A 14,639-nucleotide genomic window follows, 5' to 3' on the forward strand; every position below is an offset into this window, starting at 1 on the left:
ATATTTAGCGAGTAATGACAATTGAGAAAAACTAATATGAACAAACCCATCTTAGCAATTTGTTTTTTCTTTATGTATTTATTTTTGGAATAAAGAAGGTAGTTAAAGCAATAATGGGTGCCTGCCTGTAATTTTGCTAAACATGGTAATTTGTTACCAAGTCTTGTGCCTATCCGAATTCATTGGGATATGAAGGAAGTCTAAGAAAATCAATCATTATGTGAGACTTCTCTTTTGTCATTCTTTGAGAGACCAGAAAAGTAACTGGTTTTTCCGGGAAAAAGTATATTGACATCTCCAATAGTTGAAATCATTTCTTTTTCTTGTGTGCTTGCTTGCTTTGTAATTGAGAGAGATCAAAAGAGTTATCATACATCAGTTGTTGTGCAATAATACCACATTTTTCCAGGATTTTAATTATGAGTTTTGAATAATATTCTGAATGAGATTGTGCTCGTTTTGAAGCTCTAGTACAAAAACAATTGAAAGAAAAAAAATGAGCTGCTTCTCCTGTTGTATGTCACAAGAGAAAGTCGATAGAAAGTCTTTGAAGAAGAGCATTAAGGAATACCAAGACACGAAAACTTTGGCCTCATTCGCTAACATCTCCTTCAAAAGTGGTAAGACTTTTATGTTGTTTATTAACGGTATGAATGTTATGATAATACTCTTATTGGCTCCAATGCTTCTAGTCTTTCAATCTTTATGCCATGTTAAATCATGTATTGAAATGTCTTATGCTGGCTTCGACATTTAAGGGATAGTTTTCCGTTTTTCTAAGAACCGAGCGATCGTTTTTTGTAGCCACTTTCTTCTACCTTCATTTGAACCAGGGTGATCCATACTCTTTAGCACTAATCACGAAAATTTGATCTTGGAAAAGCTAAATTAACATGAAGCCTGATAATTAATGATGTGCTTTCCTCAAATCCTTCATTGCCAGCTTTGGGACTAATATATCTAACAATGCAGACAGCAGCAAACGTAGATACATAACTGAAGAGATAAGCAAGATGGGTAAAAAAAATATAACTGCACAGATCTTTGCCTTCCGCGAGTTATGTGTTGCAACTCAAAACTTCCACCCTGACAATCTTCTCGGTGAAGGCGGCTTTGGAAGGGTCTATAGAGGAAACATTGAAAGCAAAAATCAAGTACATTCTCTTTGATTTTTGACACCCTCTTTTGTTGTCTCATATAAAGTCGCTTAACTAATCCTCTTATGTTGTTCTATTACTCAGGTAGTTGCTGTTAAGCAACTTGACAGGAATGGATTCCAAGGAAATAGGGAATTTCTAGTAGAGGTTCTGATTTTAAGTCTTCTTCATCATCCTAACCTAGTAAGTTTGGTTGGCTATTGTGCCGATGGCGATCAGAGAATTTTGGTTTATGAATACATGCCTAATGGATCGCTAGAAGATCATCTTCTTGGTATGCTCAAAAACTTGCAATCTCCAAAGAACTAACTGAAATATTGATTCCAGCAACTCCTGTTTATTTCTCTAGTCAAAAAGCATCGACTAACAATTTTGCTCTACATGATTCTTAAAGAGGTCCTAGAAGTCAAGTTTTAGCTTAAATTAAATTCTTAATTATCTTTCAGTTTGTTTTGCAGTTTGCAAGCTCTCAAGTTGGTTTATTCTGTAACTACTAGTGCCCTTTTAGTATCTAAGTTTTTTTTTTCATGTAAAATTACTTTATACCGATACAGCTTCTTATTAATCACGTGTTTCTGATTGTATTCCTTTTCAGAATTAGCTCCAGATAGCGCTGCTTTGGATTGGAATACCAGAATGAAAATTGCAGCAGGCGCAGCCAAAGGACTCGAATACTTGCATGAACAAGCCAATCCCCCTGTGATATACCGCGATTTCAAGGCATCTAACATACTATTGGACCAGGAGTTTAATCCAAAACTTTCTGATTTTGGGCTAGCGAAGTTGGGTCCAACTGGAGATAAATCTTATGTTTCCACAAGGGTCATGGGTACCTACGGTTACTGCGCACCAGAATATGCTTTGACTGGCCAATTGACAACAAAATCTGATGTTTACAGCTTTGGAGTGGTGTTCTTGGAGATAATCACAGGAAGGAGAGTGATAGATCATACAAGACCAGCTGATGAGCAGAATCTAGTCATTTGGGTATGTTTAAAAGCTTTTGTAACATCATATAGCTAAACCATCTTAAACTTGAACAATGTTCACAACCTTTTCTGCGAAGGCATTAGTTAAACAGTAACAAGTCTTGTTGAGTTTTTTTCTAAACAAATTTTTCATGAAGCCTCCAAACTGGTTATGTTCCGCTCTTTGCAGGCACAACCACTATTCAAAGACAGAAGGAAGTTTACAATAATGGCTGATCCATTGCTTAAAGGGAATTACCCTGTCAAGGCTCTATACCAAGCACTTGCTGTTGCAGCAATGTGTCTGCAAGAGGAAGCGGCTACTCGGCCTCTCATCAGCGACGTTGTGACAGCTCTTGAATTTTTAGCAGCAAGCAAGAATGAGGAAGAAGTCCTGGAAGAAGTTGTGGAATCAACTTCTCCTTGTAAAGATAATGATGGAGAGTCTGATACAGATACTGATAGATCAGACGGCAGCATAAGGGAAAGAAAAAGTATATAATGGAAGTGTTATTGCAACTTAGGTGAGGTGCAGCCCAATTACTGTTGATTCAATGATAAACTTGTTAAATATGTGGTGAGATGAGAATCTTGGTGATTGTGATTGATTGATTGATTGGTTGTCTTGGTTATATTTAAGAAAAAAGAAACGAAAATGAGTGTGGTGATATTGAAAGAGTTTGTGAAAGGTTGAATCAAGATAATTAGGACTATGCCGTGTTAAAGTGTAATTGCAATTCCTAATAAGAGAGTTCATTGTAAGTTTGTAACGAGAGTGAGAGAGAGTATCAGTAACTTGTTACAATACCACCTTGAAAATACTTACGTAAGAAAAATAGACCTATGAGAAATTGGAGATAAATAAAAGGCTTTTGAACCTTCTTGAAATAGCTGTCGGATTGGGGAATGGGTAAATTACCCAATTTTATTTACATAATTTTTTAGGAATGAGAATGAAATATACGAGTTTCACACCAATTTGGAATGAAGAATGAGATTGACAATCCCATAAACTTGGGGGAATTGTCATTTCTATTCTCCTTAAATTATAAATTGCAAAATTTAATTTAAAGAAAAAATAAATTAAAAAATTAATATATATACATATGATTTTTTTAATCCTTAAAATTGAATAAAATTAAAATATATATACATATATTCTAATAAATTAAGAGAAATTTGCAGCAAAAAGACTTTATGTAACGACCCAAAATTACTAATAAGGCTTAAGGGCCTTGATTAGTGTGCTGAGAGGGCATAATTAGAGGTTAAGAGAATTAATGGTAGAAAGCATGAATATGGGTATTGGATAAGTAATGCGGGCCCTGTTTGGCTGGTAAGGGCTTAATCGTAATTTTGGCCGTTAGGGCATAAATGTGAATGTGTGTGATAAATTATTGAGACCACATTATTATGTGGGTAGATTGATAAATATATATATATATATATATACGTGTGCAGGTGTGTGCATTTGTAACTATCGGCACGAGCCGATCCTAGGGAGCAGGTAACGGGAAAAGTCACAACGGGGCTTAATAGTTGACTTTGGATAAGTCAGGGATATTATAGTATCGGGTGGTTATTTAGACTATCAGGTTATGAAAATAAATATATGGAGATATATCTGAGGTTAGAAAGTCTAGGCGGGAATATTGGAGAATTTTACTGTTTTGGCCTCGGGGACGGTTCCGGCACCCCGAGCCTTGGGAATTAACTTAGCAGATAAGATAAACTAAGGAAACCCTCAGAGGAAAATAAACCGACTCTTTTCAGCTCTATACTCTACTCTCTCTCTCTCTCTCTCTTAAGGAAAAACAAGGCAAAGGAACACTGAAATTTAAAGGGAAACAAGCTGGGAATTTATGGAAATTGAGGTTGGATCTTTGGGGCTTAGTTCAAGAATCATCCAAGGAATAGAATCAATACCAAGGTAAGCTATAAGTGTGTTTATGGTAGTTAAATTCTGTGTTTATGCTGGGTTTTGAAGTGATTGTGGATTTTGACATTTAAGGGTTGAATTGAGGCTTGGAGCTTGGGAGTTAGCTCAGTTTTACTTGGGGGATTGATTCTGCAGCAAAGGTGAGTTTGGAATAAAGGATTTAAGGTTTGAATTTCTGAGATTTTCTAACTGGTTTTGAAGTTCTTGGGTGTGAGAGCTTCATAAATTAAGATGAGGTGTTGAGGGGTTTTAGCCTAGATTTCTGCTGGGTTTTACTGATTGGAAGCATGCTAGAGTGTTGGGATAATTGAGTTGTGTTAATGGGATTGTTTATAATGGATTTGGATGGGGTTTTGGATGTTAGAAATGGGGGAAATTCTGGGTTCGAAGGGAAGGGCCGCGGCTCTGTTCTAGAGCGCTGCGACCCTAGCTTGAAGATGGGCCAGGGAGGCTCGGCCAGGGGCAAGCGCCGCGGCGCCCAAGGCAAGGGTCGCGGCGCATGTCTTCTTCCAGGAAGGGCTTAGGTTCTGTTTTGGTGCAGGGCCGCGGCTAGGCTTCAAGGGTCGCAGCCCTTAGATGTATACTTTGAACATTTGGAGTTTTAAAGCATAGGAACCATACCTAAAGTGCTCGGGATCGATTTCACCACCGTGCTTGGTGGGATTTGTTTTCCCGGAAGCTAGTTTTGTACCCGAAAACCTATATGTGAATATTAATGGAATTCATTATCTTGGTTGTGACTAGGTAATAAGCTAGGTCTCGGGAATGGATCGTGCTCGGGGGTCGTCCTTTCTAATTAAAGCGTTTGGCATTAAGGTAAGAAAACTGCACCTGTGTATGTGGATAGGATGGGACTAAGTGTTCCCTATATTTGAATGTATTGTTATGTGATCATAATAAACCATGTGAATATGTTGGGACTACGGGTTCTTTATAATCGTATGAATGTCATAAGGTGGTATTATGCCACGGGGACATGTGGTAATGGCCTAAGGGTGCCGAAATCCACACTTGCCCATATGGCGCGTCTCGGACACTGGTATCCGAGGACAGCTTATTAATCACTGAGCTCGGTTAAGCTGGCCGGAGTCAGTGGGCACGTCACTGGAGTTGGCCTAAGCGAGCCAAAGGCACTGAGTTAAACAGGGTGCGGCCTGCGGGCATTAACCCTAATTATTGCTTGATATGTGTTGATTGTAGATTATTGTCTGTGACTTAATGAGTATTTGGAGCTGGATTAGTGATTATTGATCAGTGTGTTTCCTTGTGTGAATTTTTATGGCTCGATGGAACCGAATAGTACTTTGTGGTTATTGGACTATGCTCTGTGAACTGTTAGTTGTTAATACTGTTGTGTTATGATATTATGTTTTCTTGATGGGCTTCGGCTCACAGGTGCTACATGGTGCAGGTAAGGCAAGTTGGCCATGGGTTGGAGAGCTCTGGGGGCGAGGTGTACATTGTCAGCTGCTCGGCCACCACAGTCGAGGATTTGTACAGGAACGGGAACCTAAATTATGTATTTTGCCATTAAAGTGGCTTGGTTGTCTATTTGTTTACAAGAGTTTTATATTTACGTTATTTAAACCTTGTTTTGGGATCCCATGCGTCAAACATGTATTTTTAGTAAAATTTAATCAGTTATAACCAAAATTCTTTTTAACCTAGCTTGTTATGCTTTAGTTACACATTATGATCTAAATGACTTGATTAGCAAGTCTTGCACTACTTCAAACACACAGTGTAACGGTCTTGGTTATCCAGGCCGTTACAACTTGGTATCAGAGCGTCCTAGGTTTAAGGGTTCCTGGAGATAGGCTGGACATGTACACTTGCCGCCAAAGACAAGCTCGACTCAGGGTTCTTTGATTGAGTATTTGAGATTATATGCTTAAGCTTTTGATAAAAAGATGAATGTATTATGCTGTATGACCATAGGGAGTATGAGAACTGATAGGGCTGGCCCTTGACTATTGCATGAAGTGATGGAGGCGTGCTGATTAGCATTGTTGTTGCATGTGAATGAATATTTGGAATGATGGATTGCATCTTGATTGCTTGTAGGTGATTGCCCAAGCTGAATTTATATGTTATGCTTGTCTATTGATTTGTAGGAAGCATGAGAAAGTGTGAATGAACATGGTAGCAATAAATTGGATAGCTAAATGCATGGAATTGTGAATTAATGCTTATTATATTCTATGTGCATATGAATATTGTGGTTATTTGGACCTGGATATGGTTCGGTTCGAAGTGTAAACATCAGGGTTGAGGAGCTTTGTAACACCCTAAGTTGCTAATAAGGTTTAGGACCTTTATTAGCGTGCCTGGAGGGCAATAAGTGAATTAATATGATGATATATGAATTTAAATGAGTATGTGATTAGAATGCATGTTTAGGTAGTATAAATATGCATGTGGGCTCCGGTTGCATGATAGGGGTAAATTAGTAATTGTAGCCCGTGGAGGGCATAAATGTGATAATTATGTTATGTGATTTGTACCACGTGGGTGTGGTGAAATTAATGTGATGCACGTACCGAGACGGTCCTAGCGAGCTAGATAACTCAAAAGTCACAACGGGATTTTATACCCGGCTCGGGAGGAGCCTAGGGGTATTTTGGGGAGTTTGTAATTTAGTTCTTGCGAGATAATGGTAACTGGTAATTTGGTAACTTGTGTAACTGTTAGTAACCACTGAGAGTAACAGGTTTTGATGGAGAAATGGTAGAATTGTAATGGATAAGAAGTGACAAAAGAGCCCTTGAGGTTTAGTTAGGAAAGGGATATCAAAGGAAGGGTTGAATGGTCATTAGGTAAGGATTTGGATTGTTCCAGCTGAAGGAGAGGGGAATACGTATTATACTTGGTTATATTTTAGTTTGTGCTGAATTTGGAAGAAAGAGCTAGAAAGAAATAGGGAAAAGAAGAAGCAAGCTGAACTTGAGCCCTGGGAGGAGAACTGAGAGATTTGAAGTAACCAAGATCAAGTTTAGTCCAAAATTGTTCTAAGGTAAGAGCTGCTTTTGTTTTATTGAGTTTTAAGTTTGATTTTAGAAGGAAGAATGTAAATTCAAGGATAGTTATGGCTGGTTTTGTGGGAATTCAGCTTGTGGGATTATAAGGCTTGACTTGGAGCTGGAAGCAAGGAAGCTAGAGGTTGGATTCTTCATTCAAGGTAAGGATTCTGAGTAATTGTAAAGTTTATTTCTGTTATGAGTTAGGGAATTTGAAGTGTGGTTTGGGTTTGGGTTTAAGCTTTTAACTTTCTGGTTTGAATTACTAAGGCATGAAACTCAAGAGTGGATTTTGGGTGTGATTGAGTAATTGAGCTAGGTTATGATGTTTATAGGTTGTTGAAGGGTCTATTTGAGGTTTTGAATTGGTTTTGGGGCTTTGGTGTGAATTTGGGATGAATTGGGAGTGTTTTGGCTCGGGGAAATGCAGGGGAAAAACCCAGATTTCTGGGTTCGCGAAGGAGCGCCGCAGCCCTGTTCTTGGGCGCCGCGGCGCGAGGCTGATTCTGGGCAGGGGAAAGCTCTCTGACTTGCTGGGCGCCGCGGCCCTCTAGGGCAGCACCGCGGCGCTAGGCCATTTTTAGAACATAGGATTTTGCAATTTTGAGCCTTTGCTCCGGGGGTTCGGGGAATGTCTTCGATGTATTGTTTTAGGCATTTGGGGGTTCCGAGAGTGTGGGATTGGTCCCAGGAAGTGGTTTTGGGATTGATTAGTATTAATGGATGTTTTATGTGTGTTGTGACTAGTTTTTTGGAGAGGCTAGGGTTAGAGGACCGTGCTCGCGGCTTTGGGGCATCGAATGCTCAGGATACAGGTAAGAAAACTGTAGCACCCATAGAGCAGGGCTTGGGCCCATAGAATTGTTGTAGGGCGTGGCCCTAAATTGTATCATTGGTAGGATATAGCTTAATATGAATGATTGTATATTTGATTGTTATTTGAGAATGCTAAATATGGTAAAAGCAGAATGAACGGCGAAGGGCCGGGAACGGCAGTGGGGCTGGGAATACCACTTAGCACATGGAGTGCTCGTGGCTAGGGTGAGACCCCAATGGATACATGGGATATCCTTACGGTGTAGACCGAGATCCCAGGCTTTGGTAACGCTTCTGGGACGGCATGGCCGTATATGTGTTAGTTTATATGGACTGTCTGACTAGATTTGAGATATCTGCTGTAATGATTGTATATTATGCATATGTTATGTACTGTGTGAGTTTTCTTGCTGGGCTTCGGCTCACAGGTGCTCTGTGTTGCATGTAAGGGCAAAGAGAAGGTCAACCAGCCATGAGTACGGAGAGCGTGGGGGTGACGCGTACATGTTTGGCCTGCCCGACTGCTTTGGTTGGGAATATTTTTGAGGAAGGGCTGTAAAAACCCTAGTTTTGATGGTTAATTACTTATAAACTTGTTTTGAGTTGTAAATATTTTGTAAACTGAATTAAGGGATCCCGAATGTTAAACTCTTAAGCTTTTAATGAAATAGAGTACTTTTCTTTAAAGATTACAGCCTGGACTTTCACTTAATCACACTTTTGTTTTAAAAACCTCGTTTAGCGAGTTGATTGCACATTTTAACCTCACTTAGTAACGGCTCTAAGGTAGTAGGGAGTTACAACTTGGTATCAGAGCGAGCTAAGGTTTATTGGTTCTGGAGATTGACTGAACATGTACGCACGTTGCCATTGAAAAGCTCGACTCAGGGTTGATTGGTATGGTTGATTATTATGCTTGAATATGTGCTTGGTTGACCTGTTTGCCTGCTTAGCTTATAAAGAGCATGTTAAGTGAAATAATATATGCATGATGCCAGGGCAAGGCCCGTTGTGTGTTATATGCTATTTGCATTATATTTAGATTATTGGTCTTGGTTGATTGGTGAGAATGGAGGTGGAATTGGATTTTGTTATCATGCCTGATAAGCGGTGTCACTGATTGCAGGCATATAGTTGTAATGCCTCGGCAATCGTCCAGACTCCGCGGCAATCAGGCCGAGGATGACCATCAGGGTCAGGACCCTCCACCTGCCCCACAGAATTGGCAGCAGATATTGGCCGAAATGGAGGCTAGACTACAGAGAACAGAGGAAGAACTCCGTCAGATGAGGCAACAGGCCCCTCCACAGGTGGCAGGGTTGCCAATACAGCAGAATGTGGCGCCAGTGCCGGTTCAGCCTGTGATTGAGAACAGGTGGGAACCCTTGTGCGAAAGATTCAGGAAGCAACAACCTCCTACCTTCGAGGGTGGATCGGACCCACTACGGGCAGAGCAGTGGATGAACATGATTTCCTTGATCCTATACTTTATGGGGGTTGAGGGAAGTGAAAGGATAGCTTGTGCTAGCTATATGTTTAGAGACGATGCCCGCATCTGGTGGGATGTGGTGAGACAGCGGAGGAATGTTGTAGTCATGACATGGGAAGAATTTAAGAGTGTCTTCAATGAGAAATACTACAACATAGCAGTTCGAGCTGCGAAGGTTGATGAGTTTATCAACGTCACTCAGAACAGGTTATCAGTTACTGAGTATGCCCTGAGATTCGACAGACTGGCGAAGTTTGCGCCAGACCTAGTGCCGACTGATGCGGCTAGGAGGGACAGATTCATACGGGGGTTGAATGTGATGATTGCTCGTGATGTGAATATTACATTAGTTCCAGAGACTACTACTTATGCACAAGCAGTGGATAAGGCCCTTACTGCTGAGAGGGCTGAGGATCAGATATGGAAGGACAGCGTTGTTAGGCGCGATGTCAGGAGGAGGACGGTGCCTCCTTTTGTTGGGTCTAGTCGGGGTAGTGGCCCCAGTGAGCAGAAAAGAAGGGTTCCAGATTCATTTACTCCTCCTAGTTCTGATAGGAGAGTGCGGGGTTCTGTTGGTGGCCGTCAGGGCAGTGGTGACAACTGGAGGAGTTTTCCAGTGTGTCCTCGGTGCAGGTGACGACATCAGGGTGAGTGCCGGATTAGGGCATGTTTTGTCTGTGGGAGTGCCAACCATCTGAAGAAAGACTGCCCACAAGTTAGAAAGGAAGAGCCAAAGCAGGGAGACAGCCTCGCTCCTGCCAGGGTATTCGCTTTGACTCAGACTGAGGCTAGTCCCTCAGTTGTGACAGGTCAGATCTCTAGCGCTGGTTCTCTGTATACTGCATTGATTGATTCAGCGACTACCAACTCATTTGTATCTGCTAGGGTGATAGACCAGCTTTGTAGACCTAGTATTGTATATGCTAGGAATTTTAAGACTTTGTTGCCAACAGGAGAACTGGTAGTCTCTAGGAGATGGATTAGAGCATTACCAGTAGAGATAGATGGTAGGGAACAATTGTTGATCTGGTTGAACTAGATATGGATGATTTTGATATGATATTGGGAATGGATTGGTTAGTGAGATATGGAGCAACGATTGATTGCAAGCGGCATATGGTGACTTTTGAACCAGAAGGTGAGGTGCCTTTTGTATTTGTGGGGACTGTCAATGGACCGCGAGTGCCTATGATTTCAGCACTGAAGGCTAGAGACCTGATGCAGGAAGGCTGCATAGGATTCCTAGCAAGTGTTGTAGATACTTCTAAGGTGGTGGCAGTGGGACTGAATGAGACCAGGTTGGTATGTGAGTTTCCAGACTTATTTCCAGCGGACTTGCTGGGGTTGCCGCCACAGCGGGAGATTGAGTTTGTCATAGAGTTGGCACCGGGGGTAGAGCCAGTTTCCAAGGCACCCTATAGAATGGCTCCAGCGGAGTTAAAGGAATTAAAGATTCAGTTACAGGAGTTATTGGATTTGGGGTTCATCAGACCGAGTTTCTTGCCATGGGGTGCTCCAGTGCTGTTTGTTAAGAAGAAGGATGGGTCGCTTAGGATGTGCATTGACTATAGAGAGTTGAATAAGCTGACTATTAAGAACAAGTATCCACTGCCTAGGATTGATGATCTATTTGATCAACTTCAGGGGAGTACGATGTTTTCAAAGATTGATCTTCGGTCAGGCTATCATCAATTGGGAATTAAGGAGGAGGACATACCGAAGACAGCTTTTTGGACAAGGTACTGGCATTATGAATTTCTAGTTATGTCCTTTGGATTAACCAATGTCCCAGCAGCTTTCATGGATATGATGAATAGAATTTTCAAAGACTACCTGGATAAGTTTGTGATTGTGTTCATCGATGATATACTGGTGTACTCTTAGTCAGAGACAGAGCATGAGCATCATCTGCGCCTAGTATTGCAACAATTGAGAGAGCATAAGCTATATGCTAAGTTTAGCAAGTGTGAGTTCTGGTTACCGCAAGTTACATTCTTGGGCCATATCGTTAATAAGGAGGGGATATTGGTTGACCCAAGTAAGGTAGAGGCAGTGAGAGATTGGCCTAGACCGAGCAGCGTTCCTGAGGTCAGAAGTTTTCTTGGATTAGCAGGGTACTACCGACGGTTTGTAGAGGGATTCTCCAGAATTGCTACTCCATTGACAAAGTTGACAAGGAAGAAGACTAAGTACGTGTGGACAAATCGGTGTGAGAATAGCTGATGAGGACACCAAGACTCAAAATCCAAGTCAAGTTCCAGTTGATCCAAGTCAAGAGGGGAGGAATGATGAGGACACCAGTTTAGGAGCTTGATCAATATTTAGCTTCTTGTAATGAGTCTTTTTATTTTTAATCACGTTTTTTAGTCTTTGTTTATTTTGTGATAAGTCAAACATTTGACTTGTGTGAGTCCAATAGTCCTCTTGTCTTTAATTTCGGTTTTCATTAGGAAGACAAAGGGGCTGTCCTTAATTTTTCGGTTTTCATTAGGAAGACAAAGACCAAGGGTCTTGTTTTCATGTAATTTTCGTCCTTATAAGGACTGCCAAAACAATGTGAAAGGGCAGATTATGTTGAATGAAATTGTGAGTTTATTTCTTCTTGAGTTCTTGAAGAAACTTTTGAACTTATCAAGGAGATTCCTTGTGGCGTTCATCCTGACTTATCAAACGGATTCCATCCCCGTTTGTGGCGTCTTCCTCATACCAAGGTTCGTGCTTGGCTAAGCATTGGGTCGCGGTTCCATTCCAATCTCGTATGTTCTTGGTGGCTATTCCATATTTGGTGTCGGGTTTCATCACAATGTTGGTGTGGTTCGTATCAGAGCTTAGGATCATTCGGTTTGGCCTATCCTTTTTTTTTTATTCTTTCATTTGTGTTTCTATTCTAGTCGTATTTCAATTTTAGGGTTTCTGAAATTAAAAAAAAAAAATCTATCTATTCGTGTTCTTGATTTTCTTAGTCTTTGTTCTTGTTTTCCTTCTACAAATCCGAAACCATTATAGTTAATCTCTTTATTCCAGATTGTTTCTTTGTTCAAATCGTGTTCTTATTTCCTTGATTATATTAGTTCTTTGTGAAATCCCTTGAAATCCGAAACTAATCAACTGAAATTGTTATTGAGTTTGTGAAAATCCTTGTTTCCTTTGTGAAAATCTGAGATTGTTATTGAGTCAATTGTTTACTTTGTGATAGTGCCGCGGATTGATTGGTCCTTTTCTATTTTGGGGTTGTTATTTTTGGGAATATTTGTTCTCTGTTATTGGGAGTGTACCACCAATTGTTATAGTGCCACTGATTGAAATTTTGTTTCCCTTTATTTGGGAGAAATTCGAGATTGTTATAGTGCTACAAGTCTATTTGGGTTTTCTGAAATTGGGATTGAGGGTTCTCTTATTCTTATTGTGAAATCTGAAATTGGGATTGAGAATCTGAATTGGGATCGAGTTTTTTTTCTCTTGTTCTTGTTGTGAAATATCTAATTGCTCTTGTTCTTGTTGTGCAATCCGAGTTGTATTGTTTTCGAATTGTTGTAGTTCCACCAATTCTGATTCTTCTTGTGTCTTGTATCTGCATTTGAGAAAAAAAAAATAGAAAGAAAGAAGAAGAAAACAAAGAGGATCCGAACCCTAAAAAAAAAAAAAAAAAAAAAAAAAAAAGAGTCTGGAAACCTGTCTTAAAAATTTTTGTTCTATTCTTGTTCCTTATGGTCTAGAGGCCTTTTGGCCAAAACCCCACACAAGTGTTCCAAAAATCATCATTTTTTCGTCATTTTCACCAGTTTTCGTCGGTGTTCGTTTGGTTTGTTTGGTTGAATTGGCTGCTTGAACCTCCATATCACCGTTTCATTAGTTTTCAAAGAGCTTAAAGAAGAAAATAGAGTGGAAAAAGGCAGAGGTGTGAGCTTATTTGAGGGTAAAAGCCATCATTGAGTGCAAACACGAGTGTACTTGGGTGACCATTTTCTTTGAGTGAAACACGTGAGGGAGTGCAGTGAGGTCCTTTCTATAATTGTCTAACCTTATTGTTTTGCAGATTCTCCATCATGTCACAAAATACAGAAAGAAATGCAGGCAATGACGCTCCACCACCTACAGTTCCAAATCTACAAATTGAAGCTTTAATGGGGGAGATGAGGAGGATGTTGAGGGAGGAGTGTGAGCAAATACATGAGCGGTTGGATAGGGTAGAAGAGGGGGAACAACGGAGACCAAGGAGGGGTAGGGTACACCAAAGGGAGGATGAGAATGAAGGGGATTTAGAAGGGGTAGTTTCTGATGATGAGTTTGATAGGATGTCGACGGGTAACCATAGGAGGTATGGTGGGAATAGAGAAGATAGGAACCAGGTAGATAATTATATGGGGAATATCAAAATGAGAATCCCAGTTTTTCAGGGGAAGAGTGATCCTGAAGCATACCTTGAGTGGGAGAAGAAGATGGAGCTAGTTTTTGATTGTCACAACTACTCCGACATGAAGAAGGTAAAACTTGCTGCCATTGAGTTTACTGATTATGCTATTGTTTGGTGGGATCAGTTGTGCATCAATAGGAGGCGGAGTGGAGATCGCCCTATTGACACATGGGAGGCCATGAAGAGGGTGATGAGGCGACGGTTTGTACCACCTCATTATTATCGAGATCTCTACCTTAAGTTGCAGGGTCTTCGTCAGGGCTACAGAAGTGTTGATGAGTATTACAAGGAGATGGAGATGGCTATGATTAGAGCCAATGTTGAAGAGGATCGGGAGGCAACCATGGCAAGGTTTTTGAATGGGTTGAACCGAGAGATTGCTGACCCAATCGAGCTACACCATTATGTGGAATTGGAGGATTTGGTTCATATGGCAATCAAAGTTGAGAGGCAGCTCAAGAAGGGTAGTTCAAGTTCGAGGTCAAGACCGAGCCCACACAATCCAAGTACAACACCTTGGAGGTTGAACTATCCAAAGAAAGAAGACCAACCCACTTCATCATCTACACCAAAACCAGCCACCACAGCCACACCACCTCAAGGTAAATCAACTCCTACTAAGTCTCATTCTAGTGAGATAAGGTGTTTCAAATGTCAGGGGCGAGGACACATAGCTAGCCAATGTCCAAACAAGAGGGTTATGGTGATTCGAGAAAGTGGCGAGCTCGATTCTGAAGATGAAGATGATCTTGCTGACATGCCACCATTGGAAGATGCTTCTATCAATGATGAAGAGTATGGGCCAGAATCTGGTGAAATGCTTGCACTAGTCACAAGAC

At 40.8% G+C, this 14,639-nt stretch overlaps 1 protein-coding gene across 1 annotated transcript; it reads left to right on the top strand.

Annotated features, from left to right (window-relative positions):
• Positions 1–207: 207 nt before the first annotated feature.
• LOC133782466 (probable serine/threonine-protein kinase PBL23) lies at positions 208–2,987 on the top strand. The gene is made up of 5 exons (XM_062221786.1): positions 208–620; positions 973–1,154; positions 1,242–1,431; positions 1,753–2,144; positions 2,316–2,987. Exons 1-5 carry the CDS (start codon positions 497–499, stop codon positions 2,625–2,627), a joined length of 1,200 nt encoding a protein of 399 aa, XP_062077770.1. The 5' UTR covers positions 208–496; the 3' UTR covers positions 2,628–2,987.
• The last annotated feature ends 11,652 nt before the right edge of the window (positions 2,988–14,639 follow it).

The sequence above is a fragment of the Humulus lupulus genome, chromosome 6 (assembly GCF_963169125.1).
Source record: "Humulus lupulus chromosome 6, drHumLupu1.1, whole genome shotgun sequence".
In the NCBI taxonomy this organism is placed as follows: Eukaryota; Viridiplantae; Streptophyta; class Magnoliopsida; order Rosales; family Cannabaceae; genus Humulus; species Humulus lupulus.

Excerpts from the sequence above, each read along its gene's own strand:
- LOC133782466 (XM_062221786.1), top strand. The coding sequence starts at position 497 with ATGAGCTGCTTCTCCTGTTGTATGTCACAAGAGAAAGTCGATAGAAAG. Across the intron at positions 621-972 it reads TAACATCTCCTTCAAAAGTG|ACAGCAGCAAACGTAGATAC; the intron begins GTAAGACTTTTA and ends CTAACAATGCAG. Across the intron at positions 2,145-2,315 it reads AGCAGAATCTAGTCATTTGG|GCACAACCACTATTCAAAGA; the intron begins GTATGTTTAAAA and ends CGCTCTTTGCAG.